Raw genomic sequence first — 24,621 nt, 5'->3', positions numbered from 1 at the left:
CGTTGATGAGGATGTAGAGAAACTGGAATCCTAATAAATTGCTGGTGGGAACGTAAACTGGTGCAGTACTTTGTAAAAGAATTTGGCAGTTTCTTAAAATATTAAACATAAATTTACCATATCACCTAGCAATTCCACTCCTAGGTATCTACCCAAGAGGAATAAAACTATATATCTACCCAACGACTTATACACAAATGTTTATATTAGCATTATTCATAACAGCAAAAAAGTGGAAACAATCCAAATGCCCATCAACTGATGGATGAATAAACAATGACTTATTATTCAGCAAGAAAAAGAATGTACTATTGATACATGCTACCACATGGACAAACCTCAAAAACATTATGCTAAGTTTAAGATGCCAGACACAAAAGACCAAATTTTACATGATTTCATTTACATGAAATGTAAAGGTAAATCTATAAAAAGAGAAAGTTGATGAATGGTTGCCTGGGACTGGGGGTAGGAACAGAATGATTGCAAATGGATGTGAGGGACCCCTTTGGGGTGATGGAAATGTTCTAAAACTGAATTGTGGTGATGGTTGCACCATTCTGTAAATGTACTAAAAATCATTGAATTGCACACTGGGGTGAATTTATGGTATGTAAATCATACCAGAAAAAAAGATATTAGGGGAAAAATCATTCACAGTATCCTTTTCAATTTGTCACATTTTAAATAATGATTTACCCTAGAAAAATCAGCTTGACATATTCTTGAATCTATCTTACTAATGAGAAATAATTAGGTTCTACTTAGAAAAATTTCTACGTAGGAACTTTCATCGTAAAATACCAGTTCAATGCCTTTTAAAACATTACTAATTAGAACCATCTATTTTGAAGTGACAAAATTCTAACTGGAGATCTACAGAGACACAGGAATTATCCACATTAGTAAACAGAATGGAGCACTAAATAATTAAATTTTAAAAGACAGATATTTCCTCAATGAATTACTCATACTTTGCTAAGTATGTGTATACATAATTGTTATTTCCACAATAAATTACTCAGACTTTCTATTTTGTTGTAATAAACTGTTGAAGTTCTACTTATCCGTAAGCACACAACCAGACAACACTGTGAAGACCCTATGCTATCTATACATAAGTTCCTCTGTCAATAAATGAACTGCCTATCTATGAACTGGGCACACTAAAATATTTGCTGGTAATATAATACTTTTATAATGGAAATGTACCTATCACATTTTATTTGCTATTACGTGCATTCAAATCCAAATTATAATGGAGATAGACAATTTGCACTAATCAGATTAGCTGATATAATTATCTGCCTGGCCACTCCTCTTAGCATGTTAATGTTTTTTGACTGTTAACCCTAATGAGCTTTACAGGACTCTTAACATACAAATTCTTGCAATATGAATGAGTAGATAAGCCTTGTTAGGTTATTTCTGCCATTTGAGATAGCTCACCATTTAATTCTCATGCATCTCCGAAGTCCTGTTAACCTGACCACACTGCTCTGCCATTCCGGTGTAGATAATCTCTCACAAAGAGTTTCTAATTTTCTCACTTATTTTCTAATATGCCTCTACAATGTGACTCAGTCTTCACTTAGCCACATCTAAACTTGGTGGTATGGTAGGCCCTTTACAATCTGAAGGTATGTTTCTTCCTTTATTTCTGATAAATTTTATTTTACTACAGTAACTATCATGAAACAGCTGGAGTAAGTCTCCTGCTATATTACCCATAAAACTGTTGATGACAATTTGAAATAATTCATCTCTATTTACTTCCAAATTCTAGAACGGGAAGCAAGTTTCGACTTTTGTATACTTTTTCACCTAAAGAGTAGGAAAACATTCATACTGGCATTAAGGTCCCATTATATCATCTCCCAACGAGTTCACATTTATAGCCTGTTGAATAATTGAAATTCATAAAATCCTTTCTAGCTCAGTGGCATCTGAGTGGGTTCCTGGAAAGATGTTAAAGGTAAGGACAGGAGGTATCCAAGTTTAGTATAGTTGGAGCTGAAAGACAGTACTAAAATTCATTCAAGACACATAGGATATGAAGTTTGATGGATGCAAATCCAGTCCTTAAAGATCCTGAGCTCTGGAGTTTTCGGAGCCACTAGAGTGGCTGCCCTCAAACCTGAGCTTGCACAGGAATGACCTTGGATTCTTTTGAAATACACTTCTTAGTTTTGAGGCTCAATCTGGGATTCTCATTTTAAATGGAGAATTCCCAGCTCCCACTACCTCACCCCCACTGCCGTGATTTTGATACAGGTGTTTGCACACCAGACTTTAAAAAACAGGGCATCAAGAAGCGTGATCCAAAAGCCGATGGTGTGGGTTCACTGCAGAAAGTGGTCATACATTGAAGCCAGGCAGAGGGAAGAGGAAAAATCTGGGGCGAAACATCTTCATATATTTGTGAAGGAAAAAAAAATGTTTAGGTCTGATAATTTTAATTGGAAAGCAAAACGAAGGCAGGAGCTGTTTAAATAATGCTAAAACTGGCTCATCAGCTCCATTCCCTGACCATCTGCGTTAAAGCCTAAACAGCTAATAATGTATTGCAAATATATGGATGTTAATTATGAAATGAAATCAGCTGGAAAAGGCAAGTACTAAACTATCTAATCCCCAAGGGCCTTCTTAACACCACCATGCAATAATTCTGTATGAATATCTGGGTAGCATTGAAATGGCTGAGTTCCCATTTTCTCACTTCTCTCAGTCTAGGGCTTGGCATTAGAATAAAGAAGAGATGGAGACAAGATGATGTGCTCACTATGGCTGCACCCTAAGTGCACTCTGCATCAAATTATGGTCCTCACTTGGCTGTGGGAATCTTAAAATTCCCCTTCAGGAACACCCCCTCACCCACCTCATCCCCTGCCACCAAATCATAATCCAAGGGGGACTACTGGTTCTCTCGGTGCTTTAAAATACGTCGATTACTTCCCTAACTCAATACACTTCCCATCTATCAGGAACCTGGAACTCCTCTGATTATTCTTTATTTTGCAAACACAAAGCCATAAAACCATCTGGGTAAAAATGTAATTGTAATTAAGCGGAAACATTCAATTGTGCATGAACTCAATAAAAATGTGCTTTTAGTGCTGCATAAAAAATGTTTTAAGACTGCTATACAGAATTTCCTGAATTTAAAAAGGTATACTATTTTTATGATTCACCTAATAAACTTCTAAGTATATATTAATATTAAATATTATCAAATAAATATTATTAAATAAACAAAATTTCTTCTCACAAAATTGGTCCATGCCTGAAGTCTCTCAGGAGGACACTAAGACATAGATTAATACATGATTAAAGGGGTTATTAACTTTTACTGTATAATATAGCTTTTTCCATCAGCATGATGATTCTTTTTACTAGAATTCACTATATCACTTCCTTAAAAAAAAGACTGGAGTATCTGCATATTGGCCACTCTAAGTACAGACACTTCTTCCATGTGTCACTGTCAGCAGGAACATAATCATCCGTGCCGTTCTAACTTTTAAACAGGAAAACCATGGATGGTTTAAGGAGATGTGCACTTAAAGTTGATAAGGAAACACTGAACACTTAACTAAATCGAACAGTGAAAAAGACAGGTAGGAAAAGTTGAGGCAAAGAGAAGTTTCCTTAAAAACTGTAAGGACCTTGAAGCAAGAACTATTTACCCTTTTGTTCTCTGGGTATTCGGTACAGTATATAGATGTAACTAGCCCACTACTGATGAATTCTTAGAGTGCTCTGCTCTTGAAAACAATGCTGCGATGAATAGGCTTATACATAAATCTTTTGCTCGTATGTGAATATTCCTCTAATATTGATACCTACAAGCAGAATTGCTGAAAAGTAAGCATGTTTAAAATTTAAATACATACCACACAAGAGGCTCTACCCAATTTACTCCCCTACAATATATAAGGTTAAGTGTTCCCCAAGCGTGCCCACCAGATATTATTAATCTGCACAATCTGTGCCAATCTATGAACCAAAAGTGATGATTGAGAAAAAATTTTCCCTAGTTTCCTAATACATTTGAAAAAATTGTGAATGTTTATTCGATATTTATATTTCCTTCACAGCATATCCACAAGAAAGTTAACCGTGCTTATCTATGGATGTTAAGATTACAGATGACTTATTTTATGTATTTTCTAAACTCTCTATACTCAGCTTGTATTATTTTGTTATTAACATTTATCTTTTTAAAATACTCCTAGAAAGGCAGTTCCCTGGTTGGCGCAGTGGTTAAGAATCTGCCTGCCAATGCAGGGGACACAGGTTCAAACCCTGGTCCGAGAAGATCCCACATGCCGTGAAGCAACTAAGCCCGTGCACCACAACTACTGAGCCTGCACTCTAGAGCTCTTGAGCCACAACTACTGAGTCTGTGTGCCACAACTACTGAATCCCGTGCACCTAGAGCCCGTGCTCTGCAACAAGAGAAGCCACCGCAATGAGAAGCCACCGCACCACAACGAAGAGTAGCCCCCACTCACCGCAACTAGAGAAAGCCTGCGTGCAGCAACAAAGACCCAACCCAGCCAAAAAAAAAAAATTAATTAATGAATTAATTTAATTTAATTTAAAAAAAAAATAATATACTCATAGAAAAAGAGCACTGGAATTAGAAATGAAAAAGACCAAACACCTAATAGAAAAATGAGTAGAAGAAATGAACAGAAAGTTTACAGGAAAGGAAATGAGTATAAAAATATGAAAAGATAGTCAGTCTCACCATTCATATCAAAAAAATGTAAATTAAAACTATTTTGAGATAACATTTCTTGCCCATTAGATTTTACAAAGATCAAAATTTTTAATAATACCTATACTGGTGACAGCATAGCTGAAAGACATACTCTGTTTCTCTGCTGACCTGAGAGTGTAAAGTGGCACACCTCCATGGGGTACAATCAGGCAATACTGCCCCCAAATTACCAATACATATGCCCTTTGACAAGGGCATGACATAGGCAAAACGACATATCTACAGAGTCTTATTCATTTAGCACTGTTCATAACAGGAAAATACTGGAATCCATTAAACGTACATCCACACCAAACTGATTAAGGAAATTATGCCACATTTTTGCAATCAGATAAAATGGAAGTACCAAAACAGAAAGGGGATTCTCTTTATGTACTCATATGTGATAATCTCACACATCAGTGTGTGTGTGTCTGTGTGTGTGTGTGTGTGTGTGTAAATAATGTGGCTTTTAAAAGCTCTTAATGCATTTTATTTGTTTATGCATCAATTACCTCTAGCTCACACGCTAGAAATTAATAACCCTGGCCAACTCTAGGAAGGAATACTGAGCAATAACTGGGGAAAGGCTGCTGGAGGAAGATTTTCATTGCATAACTTTTTGGAGGTCCTGTGTGGTAAAGTCTGAGTCCTTGGAATTTTGAAAATGATTTTATTCTGCCTTTAGGTCTGAATGGTAATTTGGCTGAATCTAGGATTCAAAATCACATTTCATCAGAAATCTGAGGCTATCAACTCATGACCCCCTAGCATCTGGTATTACTGATTCAATCTCTAATATCAATCTGACACTCATTTTATTGTAGATAATCTTTCCTTTATTAAACATGTAGGATTTTCTCTTTATCTTTGATTTTCTAATATTCTGCCGCAATGAGTCTAGGTTTGGGTCTCTCTTTCCTTATGCTACTCTCTGTTTAGTGGTTGGTCTTTCAGTCTGAAGGTGTGTGTCTTCCTTAATTTATGGGGCAAATTTGATTCTGATACAAAAAAACATCTCTTTAACCTCTACCTAACCAACACTGGTTCCATCAACCAATTCATCTCAAATCACTGAATTAAATAACACTCTCCACGCCATCCAGAAAACATGATCACTGAGGCATGCAGTATGCCCAGCACTCACTGAGCTTAGGTTCCCCTCTTGTCTTGTTGCACACAATTACTTCCACCAGTCAGCCTGTATGTTCACCAAGAATCAGCTATATTTGCTTGAACGTATGTTCACAACATTTTGTAATTACATAATTTAATCAAACCTAAATATTAATGCAAGTGAAATATAGTGCAAAAGATGTCTTTGTTTCTATGAAAACTCTGGAAAAACTTGAGAAAGATTAAGTTGCTAAAAAAAAAAAGTGCTGTAATTTTATTTGGGATGAAACAACCGTACAAGATTTGTAAGTTTTAAAAGTCCAGGATTCTACACATAAATTGCCTTGCATTTGTCTTTTAAATTTTATTCCAAATACAGAAACCTATATTGGAAATTGATCTTGGTGCATCGTGAGTAAGGCTCACCTGGAGCACGAGTTATCTGACCTACACTCAAAGGTGTAGTATCTGGCCTCACATCCAAAGCTTGGCTAATGAATGTATATTTTGGTGATGTATATTAGAATCATATGTTTAGGGTTCATTTGCATGCATTTTTAAAACTCTCTCCTTTAACTTATTTTTTTAAATTAACTCCCATTAAAGAAATTTGGACCATCTAGATCTATGATTCATGGCTCACAACTTTTCTTTCGTATTTTGCATCCATTTGTCCTTTATGTTCTATTCTGGGACAATTTCTGGGTTTGCCTTCTAGGTCACAAATTTACTTACCAGTTCATCTATGGAGTTTTTAATTCTAATGATCATATAATGTGAGTTCCATTGTATCTAATCATTTTTTACAGACAGCAGCTGTCCTGGTTTTTTTCCATGAATATATATCTACTCTTATTTTTCAGTTAAAGTATTCTATTTAATCTAGTAAGATTTTTGCTTCATGGTTTTAATCAACCAGTTTGATGACTCTCTTTTATATGGTTTGTTTTCTTAACAGTGTGATATTCTTAGGTGTCAGCTCATCTCTTTTTGTTGGTTTCCTACTCACCTATCTGTTGTGACCAGCTCTCCTCTAGTTATTTGGAGGCACAAGTGGGACCACCTACTGTATGCAGGAAGCCAATGCCAACTTTTGAGAGTGGAGACTCTATCCTCTGGTGTCACCCACGTGTCCGGAAAAGCTCTACCACTATTCTCTCCGCTCTTGCCTAGGGACACACATTTGGCCTCTGCTAACTGGCACAACTGGACAGCAGACAAAACCAATAGTGCTGTTATTCAAGGGCCCCTTGTGCTCATGGCCCTCTCTTTCTCTGCAAGTGCAGTAACACCTCTGCCATAGCTGCCTCCATTCACACATGCTCTCTAATGTCTATATGTTTTCCATTAATCCAATCCAAACTGTTTGCAGTCTTTCAGAAGATACTCAAAATGTCTGATGTACTGATGGCATTCTTTTAGAATACTGCTTTAGATTTATTTAGAATATCTTTTCTGTCATTCCTAAGATTTGGCTTGAACAAAGCAGCTGGATGTGTGCCGTTAATCTGCAATCTTTTTTCATTTGGATGTTGATTCCACTTCTACTCCAGTTCTCCTAGGTATGTACTACCTTTTCCCTGTCCTCATACTCTCCTCTCCTATTTCCATACTGGTACTTGATACAGTTCCTTGTCCAAAAGGGATGCCCCCAAATATTTAAGTGTTCAAAACTTCCCATGGTACCAAATACTTTGATTCACATAAGGAAGTAAATTGAAAAAACAAAACAAAACAAAACAAAACGGAATTTACACAAGGCTGCAGATTTTGCATCAAGAGCTAATCAGCATAACTACTATATAAAACTCTAAATTTATAAAACTCTAAGTTTAAGTAAGTCTTAGTAGTTACTCTTTATCATCCTGGAAAAATAATCTAAATATTACTGATAGCCAGTAATCATCAATCTAAAGAGAATCACAGGCAAGGAATGTACTGATCTAGTTTATCCTGGCCCAGTGCTTAGGTGTGCTTTTTTTAAAAAAGTGTTAATTTTGAGCAAACATGACTGTTTCACTCGTTCGTGGAATTTAATTTGTTGCTTTTTTGTACTTTAATTTTTTAGAGATTACTATTTAAAACAGAATAACGTACTATATGTGTAATATTTTATTCAGTGATTTTTACTGGGTGCCTACTAAAAACTAGATATCTTACCATGTTCTGTAAATGAAGAGATGAACAAGAGAGTATCATCATAGCACTTGGGACATTCCTACATCTGTACGTAACACAACCTACTTTATGTCCCTATTTATATTTGTTACTGGCAAGCCAGGTTGGGAACTCCTTGAAACATACCAAGGCTTTCTCATCTCCTTTCTGTGTTCTCTGTACCTACAAAATGCCTTGCTCAAAGGAGTCATTCAATAAATGCTTAATTTCTGAATATTACTTATGTGCCCATTAGATCTCAATTATTTTTCAGTATTAGAGACTAATAAGGGAAAATAGTGAGGACACTTCATACATTAATTGCTAGATATACAAATACAATTTGTGCATTTTACAAATAAGGGAAATAAGATCCAGAAAGATTAAGTACTTTGAAGAGGCAGCACCAGAACCTGTAACCAAAATCTCCATTCAATCACTTTTCCCTTCACAGCACAAGTTAGATTGATATCTGGAGAATGAATTGGCCAGTCTTAACAAATGTTCACCACTTTGCAATACTTGATAACTGATGATCTATTTCCTTTGATAGAGACTTTTAGAACCTTTCAAATATGTAATTCAAAAGGTGTTAAGGAGTTCAGGCACAAGTGAGTAAAACTTGCTACTGAGAAAGGGGAAGGGAAGGTGACCTTTGTAATCTACTCTTTCCTGTGCAACTGACAGTCAGAAAGCTTTTACTAATTGAGAAGAAAACACTGTTGCAAACTAAAGGAGTTGCATTTATAAAGAATGCACCTTCATATAAAGACAACATGATGCCTCACATTAGAATTACTGGATCACAGAATTTAAATAGAGAAAAACAAGAATGCAATCCTTCGATAATCAACAGTTAAACAGAAAAAGCTGGTACTCAGGCAGACAAGGCTTTTGAGGTCTGATCTCACCAGACAGTTTAGGATCACTTCCCTTTATTGCACCTTCTGGCCTCGACGGAAGAAACTTTTTTTTTCATTCCCTTGTTAGGCTCTGCATTTTCTCATCTCCACTCAGTCTCTTCCTTCTATCTGTAACACTCCCAGCCCTTTCTTGCCTGGAGAAAGGCTCCCCATGCTTCAAAATCCACTGAAACTCTGACTTGGGAAGCCTGCCCCAACTCCCCAAGCGTGTGATTTAACCTCGGGCATAACATTTGATTTAACATGCTGGTATGTCACAGTTTCATGACCACCTGTGTTGTATCTACTTGTATATGATGTTCTTCTTATCTGTGAGCCCTAATGCAGGCTCTAGAATATATTTGGCATCCAACAAAATTTTCATTCTATCATCCAATTTTAAGTAAGTCATCAGATTCTCTCATTTTACTTATGAAAACTGGATCCCAGAGAGGAAAGGGACTTGTCAATCAGCAGGGAACAGGCCAATGTCAGAGCTCAGATAACAAATTATGCTTTCCCTTTCCTAATCCACCCTCATAAGGGAAAGGGCTGGCATGACAGAGTCTGGAGTAACAAACCCACCCTTCTTGGCTATTTGCCTAACTTTTTACTCAAAGTCTGACTGCTACACTGTATTGCTAGCAATGTCAGTTTTCCTCAATAACAAAGACTTCCCAGTTCAGAACACATACATATGTGGCTAATAGGAAAAGTGAGTAAAAGTCCAACATGATAAACAGGGAGGTATGTCAAACTCCTATTCAGTCTATGAAAAACCTACTCATAATTCTAACTTTGCTCCTTTAAGTATGGAGAGAAGGCATAGCTCATTTGGAAAATCTGACCAAAAGCCCACATTTCAACACAGTGAAATGCTTTATCCCCTATTGCTTCTACCGCACCAGGAACTTTCTATATGTAATTATTTAATCCCTAGCCAAAAACCCCACAAAATGAAATCACCACAAAATGTTTCCCCCAGTGAAGTGGACAATGAAATCCCCACAAAATGTTTCCCCCAGTGAAGTGTTCAAACATCAGTTCCACAAAAAACATTTTTAAAAGCTTTTCATGTAAATTTTCCATGCCATTTTTTTTTCACTCATGGCTAAAAATGACCATATTTGAATATTCATCATTATGAGCATCTGGTAAAATACAGCCCTGTGCAGCATTTTACATCATTTGACTAGGGGATCTTAGAAGGGTATAGATAAAAATTTCCAGTTTCATTTTGTTTGGATTTTTAACCATCTTTTTCCATTTCATGGTTTTGGGTGCCTTTGATTGTGCTGATATTTTCTGCTGTCCATTACTACTGGATTTTTCTCCAAATGAACAGGTTGCTTTCAGTCAAGTCCTTGTGGATTTCATCAATGGCTCACTTGGAATATCAAAATGAAGCCACAAATCACGTGCGTGTTTACAATATTTTGTGGGTTTTGCCTTAAACCAACAGTAAAGTCCACAGTGATGATGGCTACACAACAATGTGAATGTACTTAACACCACTGACTGGACATATAAAAATGGTCAAAATTGTAAAAATTTTATGTTATGCATACTTTACCACAAAGTAAAGGTCAACTTACAGGAGGCAACAATTATCCCAAACCCTGGGTCAAAAGACAGGAGGGGAAATGGAATGATGATCTCTATTATTCAGACAGGGCAAATGGCGTTTACTTTCTAGCTCCAACAGGCCTCTTAGCCAGGCTCTCATCCCTGCTATCTTCCTCCATGGAGTGGAGAAAAGAAAAGAAACTTTTGCCAAATAAAATGTAAACCTTAGAAAAGAAATGTTAAATCATAGAACCATAACCCTTCAAGTACTGACTGGATTCTCATGTCATCCATTAGTCAACTGCTCGCAGTCTTTGAGTTAACTCCTTCTCCACTCGTTTCTCACAGGAACAGTGAACAGGTGTCCCGTGTGAGCGTGGATGTGTTTAAATTCCAGACAGCTGTCAGAACGTAACTCCCTAGAGGACTGTTCTGACAACTTTGAAGTGGGACATGAAAAAAACTATGAGATAATAGATGAGAAACTGGGGGTGAGGGGCAAACAAGGAGGAGATTCAGCAGGGAGCAGACTGGTTGTCTTCCAGTCTCCTAAAAGACACCACGTGGTGGGCTTATTTTGAAAAGCAGAAATAAAACCAGTGGGAAGAGTTGCAAGGAGACAGTTTTACCTAGTGTTTTGAAGAAACTTATGACCATCTAGCAGAAGGCTATTAATCCATCCAAGTAGCCTTCAGATTCACTGACTGCCCTGGAGATGTTGCATGGGAGGTACACGGTAGAGACTCCTGGGGGGTGCAGACTAGGGCCAAGGTCAGGGTGCACTTCGTAAGGGGATGAGGTGCAGGCAAATCAGTCTGGTCTACGAGGGGGAGAGGGAGGGGTGGCAGGGGGAAGAGGAGAGCTGGGGAAGGAAAGGCGCTTACCAGGCCACCTCCGCAGGTGCTGAAAGAGGCCAGCGAGCCGGGGTGCCGCAGCACAGCCCCGGTGTAGAAGCAGGAGGCGTCGGGTGGCGCCGGAGGGCGCGGGGCGGCTGCTGCCCGCGTGGGGCCCGGGCCCGGACTCGGCCGCTGTTCCACCGCGAAGCGCGGCGCCAGGAAGCGGCCGTCTCTCCGGAGCAGCAGGTACAGGTCCCGGGAGAAGGCCGGGATCCGCAGCAGTACCTCGTCGCCGTCCGGCTCTGCTTGCTGCGCCGGGGGCGGAGATGGGGGCGGCGGCGGCGGCTGCCACGAGGCCGGGGCGCCCGGGGACAGGGCGGCAGCCCCGCTGGATCCCCGCGGCACCTCCTGCGACTCGAGCTCCTCGTCCTCTTCGCCCTCCGGCGGCGGGGGTCGGGGCCGGGGCTCTGACCGGCCTTCCGCGGGCTCCTGGAGCGGCGCCGGGGCCACGGAGCGCACCTCGCGGGAGCTGCCGGCTGCCTGAGCCCGGGCGCCTCCGCCGCCCGTGGCGCCGCGCACCCAGCCTGGGTCCGCGCTGCCCCCGCTGCCGCCGGCCGCGTCCACCGGCTCCCGGCGCCAGAGTGCAGGAAACACGACTTCCCACTCCTCGCGGTCGGGGGCGAACTGCAGCCCTGCGGGCGGGGCAGACAGAGAAGTGCGGGGCTTAAGGTGCCGCGATTCCAGTGGCAAAAGCGTCCCCGGGCACACACTCCGCACACAGGGCTCACGGGTAACGCGCTGGAGACCACCCGTCTAGCCCCTGAAACTCTCGCAACCCCTGAAGCCTAGCGATCAGATTACAGACCCCAGCACTTTCAAAATAAAAGTATGATTATCGGGGCAGGGGGAGGGGAAGAGTGGGGCTGCAAAGTTTGGTGACAGCACTTAGCTGTAGAAAAGAAAACCGGTGCAAAGACTCCAGTACAATTAAATGATTTCCTTAAGTATCTGCCAGAGCAAGGCTGAGCTATCAATTTCTTTACGTCCCAATTTTCCTCCAGGTGCTGTAAATGTACCTTTGCAGATCTTATTACTCTCGGGAGAGGAAAACTAAGCATTTCACGTTGTTGAAATGAGGCCGCGAGAAGTGCGCTTCGGTCAGGAGCGTGACCCTCTCACCCGCAACCGCACGCCGGTTTTTATTGCTACCCGTGGAGCCCTGCTCACGGCGCACAGCTGTGCCAGCCCTGCCGACCCGTGCGTGCCCGGTCTCCGCTGGGGAAGGTGGAAAGCAAGCCTAAAGTCACGGAAGAACTTACCTGAAACGATCCCATTCGACAGAACCCCCAGCTGGTAGAGGAGGCAGCAGATGTGAGTCAGGCGCATCTCGCGGCTCTTCCCCATACCGCGCTCCCGGCCCCGCGCGCGCCTCCTTGCGCGATCCACCGCGGTCGCAGCCGCCGCCGCCAGCGCCGCCGTCGCCGCCGCCGCCTCCCGGAGCGCAAGGAGGCCGGGCGGCGAGTTTGCCCAGGCCCTTTGTCTGCCGGGGGCGGGGGGGGGCTGCTGTGTGACTCCGAGAGGCTGCTGGAGCACGGGTGGGGGTGGGGGTGGGGAGGAGCGGGGGCAGGCAGCGCCGCGGCCCCGCAGCGCTCCGGCTCCCTGGCGAATTAGGTGATGAGTCTATTTTCTGTGTTCTGGACGTCGCAGGAGTTTCCGGAGCCCCTCAGGACAGCCCCGCAGTCAGCCGAGAGCCGACCGGCGCAAGACAGGCAGCGCTGCTTCGGGACAGGCGGAGGACTGCCCCGCGCGGGCAGGAGCGCCGCGGTGTCCGAGCAGAGGCTCGCCGCCTGCACCCGCGCGAAACTGCCAGGGGCTGGTGCCACGGTCCCAGCAGCCGGGCGTGCCAAGCTCCGCACCGTCCTCGGGACCGGAGGTCTCCAGGCTCCTACCCGCAGCGGCGCGGGAGGGAATTTGTAAGGGGATGAGGGGAAGGCACGATTCGTGAGGTGGGGTGTGGAGAAGATTCAAGCGGATCCGACAAGAAAAAGGGACCAAAGGGTGCCCGCCAAGCGAGGCTTTGCGGGACAAAGGTCCCAGAACACCGCACACGTGCTCACAAGCCCGGTTGGGGTGGGGTGGGGAACCAAATTCCCTCACCTGACTCCTGATTGGCCACTCTGGGAGGCCGGATTTGCATCCTTACGCGGCACCCCCTCCTCCCTGCTGAGGTGTGTGCAGGTAGAAGGGCCGTCCCCTCCCCAGCTCACCCCCTTACTCGGGTTCCTCCTTCAGTGGAGTTCTCCCCCCATCCACACATCACACAAAAGCCAAACTTAGTGCAAACTTGAGCACAAAGCAGCGGCCCCGTTTACCAAAGACCTTTGATTTTTCTTCCCATCTTTGTCTCTGGGAATTTTCTAAGCCTGGAGATAATGTAATTCGTCATGGAGTGTGCTTCAAAAGTTCCCAGGACAGTAGACACCCTGACATTTCAGAGCCCCTTATCCCACCTTATCTTTCCGGCTTCCCATTCATCAGTGCTCTCAGTTTCTCTCTCTCTCTCTCTTACTCATGCACACACACACTCCTAATGAGGGTGAGATTAAAGAGACCGGCATTAAATACTGTATTCTAAAGATCTCAGGCCAAGTGAGATTATTTTGCCTTTTTTTTTTCCGTTAAAATGTATGTTTTTACTATGTTTTGTCTTTGGGGCGCAATTCAACCTTAAATATTCTTGCTTTCTCTCTTGCAGCTCTTCCTAGTACCTACTCCCCTCTCTGCACCTCTTTCTTGGCCACATCAAACCTTTCACATCAGACTCAAGGGTGATTGATCTAACCTGCCGTTTGCATCCTCTGAACTAGGCCAGACACCTAGAAATAAGAGTTAATGCAAATCAGTTTTTAAAAATTCCAGCACTGAGGTTGGTTCCCCACATCCTTTGTTGTTTTCCCTTCTGTTGCTAGTGTCAAAGGTGACTAGTATGCCTTTGAGGGAGGCAGATGATCTTATTTCAAAGGAAAGCCATTGTTTGAATAAGATGGGTACTAGAATACTTCCTTTGAGTTGTCCAGAGATTAAAAACAAACATAAAGACACTCTAGGTGTGTCTGTCTCCAAACCTTGTCTTGTAAAATCTCTAAAACTGGAGTAACTAGGGTGGGTGTGGGTTTCTAGACACTCAGGAAGTATCTGGGTTACTTAGGAGCCTACACCCTCCTTTTTATGGGACTCAACTATACAGAGTTAAAACTAGATAAGAAATCAGAGGCAGTTTATTTTTAAGAGATAAAGCACATTTTTAACACAGAAGGTTAGTTTCAATGAAACACCTCCACAAGGATTTGAGTGTTAAATAAAATGTTTCTCATGTAATTTTAACAAGAATGTCAACAAAAATATAAAACTGTAAAAGGAATGCATATTACATTGTGTGTATTTATTGGAATACATTTGTGATTTCTTAAAACTAGATGAGCCATACGATTAAATTAAATATATGTAAAAGCACAGGTTGCCTATGTAAGTTCCCATCTTTCCCTTTTTTTCCCCTGCTATATATAGCCATTAACCCATTCCAATCCCTTACAGTGGAGGTTACTATTGATTGTTACAGAAAAGTTTGCCTAATTCCCAACTATCTCTACTCTTTCTCCTATTTGAAATACTGTTATAATTTATTTATATATTTTCAAAGGCTTTCATAAATCATTTGGGTTGTAATGACTCATGTACATATTTCTTCTACTAGACTATCAATTTTTTGAAAAGGTAGGAATGATTTCTTTTATATACCTTTTTTACATCACCCTAATACAATGATTTATATACCAAATGCATGTGGAAATTCTCTAAGATGCTTTAGAAGATGATAGATATTGATTTCTGTATGGTGTTTTATTCCAATTCCTTGACCCAGAATTACAAGTCTAGATCTGTTGATGATCAGTTACTATCAGCATGATTTATCTGGCTTACAGAGAGAATAAGCCTAAGAGAGAAATGACTGTGTGAAGATTTTGTGCTTATGTAAAAGAGACTTAGATGTGCAAATAAGAGCATCAGTTAAAATGGGTTTGATTATGTACGTATGTAAAAAAAAGAACTAGCCTGATTTGGAATTAAGTAAAATGTAAGTGGTGAAATAGAGGAGAAAAGGCAAGACTGTGACTTGTGTGTGCATTACCAACCTTAGAGGAAGAAAAGAGCAGCTGGGAAAAATATGTTGGTTAAGACAGGTCACTACATATGTCACCAGATGGTAGCTAGCATCAACCAAGCACTGCTTTTATGGGGTGGAGGTAAGTGACAAAGCATCAGAGTAAGTGGAACCAACTGTTCTTATACCCAGGTGCTCACATGTTGCATTTTATAACCCATGCTTCTCTGTGTAGAAAGTTTGCTTTGAGGCCTTCAGCCCTTCCTCATTCTCTTCACTCACTGGCCCTAAGCCTCTCACAACGTAAAGCTAATCTCAAGTCCTTTCCTCTCCAAAAAACATTAAAATCTTAAGAAAATACAAAGAACCCTTTCACTGAGTTGCAGGAGGATATCAACTCCCAGTAGCACTCACATCTAAATCGAAATCAAGACTTAAGCTAGTTCCAGCCATGATAGAGTAACAGGAACCAGATTTAACTCTCATCTTAAGCAATTAGGAAAAGAGACAAAATGTAAAAAACAGTGGTTTTCAGATATTGGACAACGGGAGCCTAGGACTGTGACGATGAGAGAAGGGAAGCAAATAGGTGATCATTACAATTTCCCCAGCTTACTACCTGGAGGCAGTCTACAAGCTTCAGCACAGGGAGGAGAAATCCAAACAGAGCCCTGAAGACTAGCTGAGTTGAGAAGAGAAGACAGAGCAAGATGATTGGAATTTACAGGGCACAGTACCAGAAAGGAGGGAGCTGCATAGAGAGTGTAGAGGTTATCTATTGCTGCGTAACCAACTTAGCAGTTTAAAACAACAAACATTTCCTATCTCACATGGTTTCTGAGGATCAGGAATCTGGATATTTCTGCTCAAGGTTTCTCACGAGATTTCAGTCAAACTCTTGGCCAAGACTAAAGTTTCTGAAGACTTAATGAAGATAGAGGTTCTATTTTCAAAGTCACATAACTGTTGACAGGAAACTTTGTCACATCGACCTCTCCATAGGGCCTCTCATTTCATGTGTTGCCTCAGAACAAGTGATGCAAGAGAGAGATTGCACCCAAACTGGAAGCTATGGTCTTTTATAACCTAATATTGAAGATGACCTACCGTTACTTCCACCATATTCTCTTCATTAGAAGCAAATCATTAAGTCCAGCTCACACTTAAAGGGAGAAGTAGCAAAGAATTTATGGACATACTTTTAAAACCATCAGAGAGCGCTTATACCCTCTGGCAAAAAAGTTATTTGCACTTCCTTCATGTGTAAATTACACTCATTCTTTCCCAAGGTTATCAAAAGGCTCATCTTATTAAAGCATTAGCTCAAAGTCCAGAATCTTACCATCTAAATCATGTCCATGTGAATGTGAATGTCCTCAGTGTAGTTCATTAAGTAGAGCTCCTCAAATTTAGTCTTTCTCTCTATATACACCTGTGAAACTAAAGGAACAATTTATCTGCCTCTCATACACCCAACATATTGTGGTAGAACAAACAGAGGATAATTGCTATAGACATTTCTGCTCAAAAGGGAGGAAAGGAGGAGGCACAAAGGAGTCACTGGTCCACAGCAATTCTGAAATCCAACTGGGAAAACGTAAAGTTCCTTGATTAGGTCTCAAGGTCTGAGAATAATTCTTCATAGCTCTGGTCTCTGCCCTCTGGGAACTTGTATCTACCCTCTGAGTCATCCTTCCATTTTCATGAAAGGTAGTATGAATTTGCAACTGAGTAGTTTTCTCAGTGGACTTCCTGACAGTAGAATTTATGGCACCAACAACTTCATATCATTTTATATAACCTCTGCCCCCTTCTGATCAGAAATGTCTCTGCATATGTAATTCTATTTCTCAAACTTTGTGAGTCACCTGTGAATCTTTATGGGGTTCACCACTTCATTAGACACAGCCACACCCTCAAACCTTCTTAAGATAAACCCTTCCCTACTTTGAGTTTCTGATGAAACTGTTAGAGACAATGTTCTTAGGCTTCTTAGGAGCCCTATTGTTCGACTGGAAGGATCTGGGAGAAACACATTTAAACACTTTAGAGGGCCTTCACTCTGAGTGGCCACATGTGATCTTTATGATCTTTATGAGTTCTTAACAAAGGATTTTACAGCCACACATTTGGCTTTATCATTAGACCATGCTTTCCTGAAAGTGCCCTGTGTCTCATCTTTGATTTGATGCAATTTGACCTTAATTATTTTAATTATTAAAATAATTATTTGCTCTTAATTATTTAGCATTATTTTCCAGAAAAAGAGGCTGAAATTTTTCAGAGCCATCAAGTTCTGGCTGGTTTTTATTAACAGTTTTTCTTCAGTTTATCTCTCTCCTTTCACATTTTCTATAAGAAGGAATAAACCAAGTGGCACCTTCAAAATTTTTTTGGAAATCTTCTTAGGTTGATGAACCAGTTCATTAGGCCTATTTTTCTGCTGCAGACAACAGTGTTGCTAAATTTAATGCCAGTATATGAAAAGGATTCCTTTTCCTTTAGTTTCCTATAATATTTACCTCACTTTACTACAGGGCCCTACCTATAGCCTTACCAAACATCATATGGCTTCAACTAAAAGCTTTTTTAAGGTATTAAACAAATTAAATTTGTAGTTAAAAAACTTTCAGAAAAGAAATCTCTAGTTCCAGATGGTTTCAATGGTTAATTCTACTGAACATTTGTTTTTAAAGTAACACCAATTCTACATAATCTATTCCAGAAAATAGAAGACCACACTTTGCAACTAATTTTGTGAGGCTGGCATTACCCTCATACCAAAGCCAGACAAAGCCAGTACAAAAAGGGAAAATACAGACCGATATATCTCATGAATATAGATGCAAAATCTACAAAATATTAGCAAATTGAATCCAGCAGTATATAAAAAGAATAATGTAACATGACCAGTGAGGTTTATTTAAGAAATGCAAGGCTAGTTCAATATTCCAAAATCAATCAATGTAATCTACCATAACAACAGGCTACAGAAGAAAACCACATGACTATACCAATTGATGAAGAAGAGGCATTTTACAAAATTCAATATCCATTCATGATTAAAACCCTCAGCAAACTGGAATAGGAGTAGAAGGGAAATTCTTCAACTGGATACAGATTATTTATTTTTAAAAACTGCAGCTAAGAGTGAAGGACTGAATGCTATCCACGCCTGAGACCAACACATGGATGTCCACTCTCACCACTCCTATTCAGCACAGTATTGGAAATTCTAACTAGTACAATAAAGCAAGAAAAAGAAATAAAAGTAATTGGAAAAATAAATAAAGCTGTCCCTGTTTACCAATGACATGTTTGTCTACATAGAAAATCCTCCAAATAAACATTAAAAAATTCCTAGAGTAATAAGCAAGATCACAGGATACAAGGTCAACACCAGAAGTCAACCAAATTTCTGTATACTAGTGAAAAATTGGAAACTAAAGTTAAAATTTAGTAACATTTACATTAGCTCCAAAATAATGAAATATTTAGGTGTAAGTCAAATCAAACACATATAGGATCTGTATGCTGAAGACCACAAAACATTAAAAAATTAAAGACCTAAATAAATGGAGAGGCATACTGGGTTCACAGTTTGGAAGAATAAACAATAATATTAAAGGTGAAAATTCAGTCCAAAATATCTTTTTGATAGAAATTCCTATCAACATCCCAGCTGGATTATTTTGAAGATATACAATTGATTTTTAAATATATATGGAAACAGAAAGAAACTAAAATAGTGAAAAAGTTGGCAAAAGAGAATAAAGTCTGAGGGCCCAACACCATCTAGTATTAAGGTTGACTCTATAGGTACAGTAACCAATAGATTGTTGTATTCCATAGATCCATGGATCAGAATAGAGAATCCAGAAATATTCTCACATAAGTATGCAACTAATTTTTGGAAAAGGTGCAAAAGCAATTCAATGGAGAAAGGGTATCTTTTTAACAAATGGATTTGGAACAACTGGACACTGAAGACAAAAACAAATTTAAAAATTCTTAACTGAATTTCATATCTTATAGAAAAATTAACTCAAAATGGATCATAGATCTAAATATAAAATGTAAAACTAATAAACACAAAACTTCTAGAAGGAAACATGGAACGAACTCTTTAGTCTTCATGACTTAGAGTTAAACAAGGAGTTCTTAGACATGACACCAAAAGCAGAATCTGTAGAATAATAATAATAATAATTTTAAAAATTAAAATAAATTCATTTTAAAATGACAGATTAGAATTCATCAAAATTAAAAACTTTTTCTCTGTAAAAGACCCTAATAAGAGATGGGCCATAGACTGGGAGGAGAAGATATTTGAAAACCACGTATCTGACAAAGGATTTATATTCAGAATACTAAAAAAAAAAAAAAACTTTGAAATAATTACTAAGAAAAAAAACGATCCAAATAGAAAATGGGCAAAAGTCTTGAAAAGCAAGTATATACAGGACCAATAAGCACATGAAAAGATATTAAACATCATTAATCGGTATAGAAATAGATATTAAAACCATAATTAAATATCATTACATGCCTATTAGAATGGCTAAAATATAAAATACTGAAAATTCCAAGCACTGACAAGGATGTGGAATCAACTGGAACTCTCATACATTAAATGAACTACAGAATGGATCTCAAAAGTATTATGGTGAATGAAAAATCAATCTCAAAATGTTGCATGCTATATGATTCTTCTTACATATTATTCTTGAAATGACAAAATTATAGTTAAGGGGAACATATCAGTGGCTGCCAGGGATTATGTTTTGGAGGAGTTTGTGTCTATAAATAAATGGCAAAAGTGTGTTTTATTATGATGTGGAACAGTTCTGTATTTTAATCATGGTTGTGGTTACATAAATCTATACATGATAGTATTTCATAGAGCTACACACACACACACACACACACAGCGCACCTGGTGAGATCCAAGTAAGGTCTGTAGTTTACTTAATAATATTGTACCAATGTCAATTTCCTGGTTTTGATAATACACTATGGTTATATAAGACAGTATCATTGGTGAAAAGGGAAGAAGTATGCATAGAAGATATCTGTATTAGATTTACAAATTTTCTGAGTACAAAATTATTTCAAAATAAAACCTCAAGTAAAGCTTTTTCAAAGTATTTTAGGCTTTCACTGATACTTTCCTCAATGTCCACTGCCCAGCTTCAGGGACATTCTTAAAATTTAAGCTGTTGGTACAGCAACACCTATTTCAAAGTACCAAAATATGTATTAGCTATCTATTGCTACATAACATTGCCCCAAAACTTAGCATTTAAAGAAATAAACATTTATCATCTCACACAGTCTCTTAGTGTTAAGAATCTAGGAAGGGCTTAACTGCATAGTTCTGGCTCAAGATTTCTCATAAAATTGCAACTAAACTATTGGCTAGAGCTACAGGCTACAGTCACTGATGATTTGACTGGGCCTGAAGGTTCTGGCTTCCCTTAAAGCAGTTATCCAAGAGGGAGCAAGAGAGTGCACTCAAGAAGGAAGCCACAATATTGTGATAGTCTAACCACAGAAGTGATATCCCATCACTTCTGGTATAATCTATTTGTCCGACTTGGGTCACTAAGTCCAACTCATACTCTAAGGGAAGAGAACTAAATTCCACCAATTGATGGGAGGAATATCAAAGAATTTGTGGACATATCCTTACAACTACTACAGAGGAAGAGGACACTGGGTATTTGCTGAGTGAACTTTAAAATAATTTTTTGTATTCTGATTTGTGCATGTGTGTAAAGAAACTACCCACAGTATAGGGTTGGGGGGAAGACAAAAAGCATTAGGCCAAACAATACTTCAAGTTCTGTGTATTCCCACCAGCTAGAGTGGAAGAACCTCATTATACCAGGGACATTTGATAGTGCTCTCAGAATATTATCTGCTTAGTAGTGGGGCTAAATTAGCTCTATAATTAAAACTGATTTGACCCCATTCCTACAAAGCTTAAAAGTCAGCCTCAAAATGATCCATCTGATTCCAAGTCAAGTTCATTGTATTTAAAGGAATAATAGTAGTAAGCAGCAAGGATGTAAAATTCTCAGTCTCTTGCAGCCAATAAAAAAATTCCAGGCATGCAAAAAGCAGAAAAATGTTTCCCATGACAAGGAGGAAAATCAATTAGTAAAAACAGATTCAGATGTGACAGAAGTAATAGAATGAGCCAACACAATCATTAACACAGCTATCATAGATATGCTATAACTTTACAAGAAGACAGAGGAAAACATAAACCTGATGAGGAGGAAAATTAAAAAGACCCAGTTGTAAATTCTAGAGATTAAAAATACAATATTTCAAATGAAAAGACACACTGGATGGGATTAAGAGGAGATTAGACACTTCAGAAAAAAAGATTAGTGAATTTGAAGACATAGCAATAGAAACTGTCCCAAGTGAAGCACAGAAAGAAAAAAAGAAGAAATGACTTGAACGTTGGTGAGCTATTGAAATAACAAATGATCCAACATATGAGTAATTGGAGTCATAGAAGGAGAGAAGAAATAGAAGTGGGAGGAGAAATTATTTGAAGAAAGAAGGCTGAAAATTGTCCAAACTTGATGAAAACTATAAACATATATTGTGCAAGTAGAGCATACCTAATGAAAACTGTGCCAACACATATCTTAATCAAACTGCTATAGACAAATCAGAAATAGAAAATCTCAAAAGCAGTCAGAGGAAAAAAGACATTATGTAGAGAAACAAAGATAAGAATGACAGAAGATTTCTCATCCACAACCCATGCAAACCAGAAGAGGGAAAGAGGAAAAGAGGGAAAGGGGGAGAGAGTCTCCTTTAGCAGATATGTATTTTGTAAACACTTTCTCCTTGTCGGTGGCTTGCCTTTTCATTTTCTAAATAATGTCTTTTGAGGAGCAAATATTTTTAATTTTGATAAAGTCTCATTTATTAATTTGTCCTTTATAGTTTGTCCTCGTGGTTTCCTAAGACATTTTTGCGTAACCCAAGATCAAATCCCTTTCTCTTACATTTTCTTCTAGAAGTTTTAAAGGTTTTCCTCTTACATTTACGTCTGTGATCCATTTTGATCTAATTTCAGTAGATGAGAAGAGGTAAGGTAAAGTTTCACATTTATATATATGGATATCCAACATCATTAGCAACTAGAGAAATAAACATTTAAAATCAAATTAAAACAGTTGATGCTACATACCCATTAGAATGGAAAAAATTTAAAATATCTATAATGTTTGCTAGGGTGTGGAACAGCTGGAACTCTCATGCATTACTGATGTGAATGCAAAATGGTACAGCCACTTTGGAAAAAACGTTGACAGCTTTTGATGTTTCTTAAGTATACATTTATCATACAACCCAGTAACCCAATTCCTAGATATTTACCAAGAGAAATGGATACATGTATATACAAAAGACTACTGGAATTTTAATACCAGCTTTTTATCCATAATAGCCCCAAACTGGAAAAAAAAAAAAACCATATGCCCATCAACTGATCAATGGATAAACAAATTTTACTATATCCTTGTGGTGGAATTTCACTCAGCAATAAAATGAAACAAACATTTGCAGCAACAAATATGTTGCTGATATATGCAACAATGTGTATGAATCTCAAAAGCATTATTCTAGGTGAGAGAAGCTTCCATTTGTATGAAAGCTTAGAAAAGGTAAAGTGATAGAAAGCAGATCAGTGCCAGGTGCCAGGGCTGGCCTGAAGGCACAGAGGGCAAAGGGGTATGAGAGAACTTTCTTGAGTGATGGAAATGTTCCGTATCATGATTATGGTACCAGTGACGTGACTGTATTTTTCAAAACTCATTCGAATTATACATTTAACATTGGTGAAATTTATTGTATGTAGATTATATATCAATAAACCTATTTAAAGAAAGACTTAAGATGAATATGTGACATCCCCACTGCTTCCGTCTTAGGCATCAATGAGTATATGTACAGGGAATAGGGATCCTCCTTCAGGATTCCCCAGGTAAATAAGAGCTATGTCTGCCCAGGTGCTCAAACCATGAGCCCAGGAAGTCATCCTTGACTCATTCATCTTTTTTATCACCAACATGTAATCAGACTTTAAGACATAGCATTTTTTCCCTTCTAAATAGCTCCTAGATTCATTTACTCTCCCCAACACTTCTAGCCATAACCTATTGCAATCGTCTCTCATTGGAGACACTGTAACGCCAACTCACCTGTCTCTTATGTTCACTTTGTCTCCACTACAATCCGATTTTCACTCATTTCAAATGAAAATAATATCTTCTGATTAAAATACTTCAGTGGCTTCCTAGTGTTCAAAGAACAAAATTCTATCTCCTTAACATAACTTAAAGGCCCTGTGTAATCTGAGTTGTTTCATGTCTTCAGTCCCATCACATTCTGCTCTTCCCTTTTGGACCTCTTTCAATTCTTAAAACATATTGTGATTTATTTAGCCTCAGGACTACACATGCTGTTCCCTCTGCCTGAAACATGTCCTCTCCCATTCTGCACATTAGCTTAGGTAACTTCTACTTATTCTTGACACATGCCTCTCTTCTCCCCTTCCTCAGGCATACTAAGTAGCAGGTTAGGTCTCATTGCTCTATGCCAAAATTGTACCTGGTTTTCTACTCAGAGTGTTCTGTGATCTAGTTGTTATTTGTAATTGTCTGTTCAATATCTGTCTTTGCCCAAATCCTTCCAACTATCCCACAATTCTGCTCCCTCGGGATAATCACTGTTAGTTTTGTGCCTTCCAGACTATCATAAAACAAAAGCATATTGACAGGGCTTCCCTGGTGGCGCAGTGGTTGAGAATCTGCCTGCCAATGCAGGGGACACGGGTTCGAGCCCTGGTCTGGGAGGATCCCACATGCCGCGGAGCAACTGGGCCCGTGAGCCACAACTACTGAGCCTGCGCGTCTGGAGCCTGTGCTCCGCAACAAGAGAGGGCGCGATAGTGAGAGGCCCGCGCACCGCGATGAGGGGTGGCCCCCCGCTCGCCTCAACTAGAGAGAAAGCCCTCGCACAGAAACGAAGACCCAACACAGCCAAAAATAAATAAATTAATTAAAAAAAAAAAAAAAGCATATTGACAAA

General features: G+C 39.4%; 1 protein-coding gene across 1 annotated transcript in view; it reads right to left on the bottom strand.

Annotated features, from left to right (window-relative positions):
• ADAMTS19 (ADAM metallopeptidase with thrombospondin type 1 motif 19) overlaps positions 1 to 12,746 on the bottom strand; it is a 288,773-nt gene extending 276,027 nt beyond the window's left edge. The window contains exons 1-2 of the mRNA XM_036845509.1: positions 12,662 to 12,746; positions 11,391 to 12,034 (exon numbers count right to left, since the gene is read on the bottom strand). Coding sequence (XP_036701404.1) covers positions 11,391 to 12,034; positions 12,662 to 12,746 — 729 coding nt within the window. The remainder of the gene's footprint in view (positions 1 to 11,390; positions 12,035 to 12,661) is intronic.
• Between the last annotated feature and the right edge of the window lie 11,875 nt (positions 12,747 to 24,621).

This window comes from Balaenoptera musculus, chromosome 3, assembly GCF_009873245.2.
Source record: "Balaenoptera musculus isolate JJ_BM4_2016_0621 chromosome 3, mBalMus1.pri.v3, whole genome shotgun sequence".
In the NCBI taxonomy this organism is placed as follows: Eukaryota; Metazoa; Chordata; class Mammalia; order Artiodactyla; family Balaenopteridae; genus Balaenoptera; species Balaenoptera musculus.
This window is presented reverse-complemented; position numbering and strand designations above follow the sequence as displayed.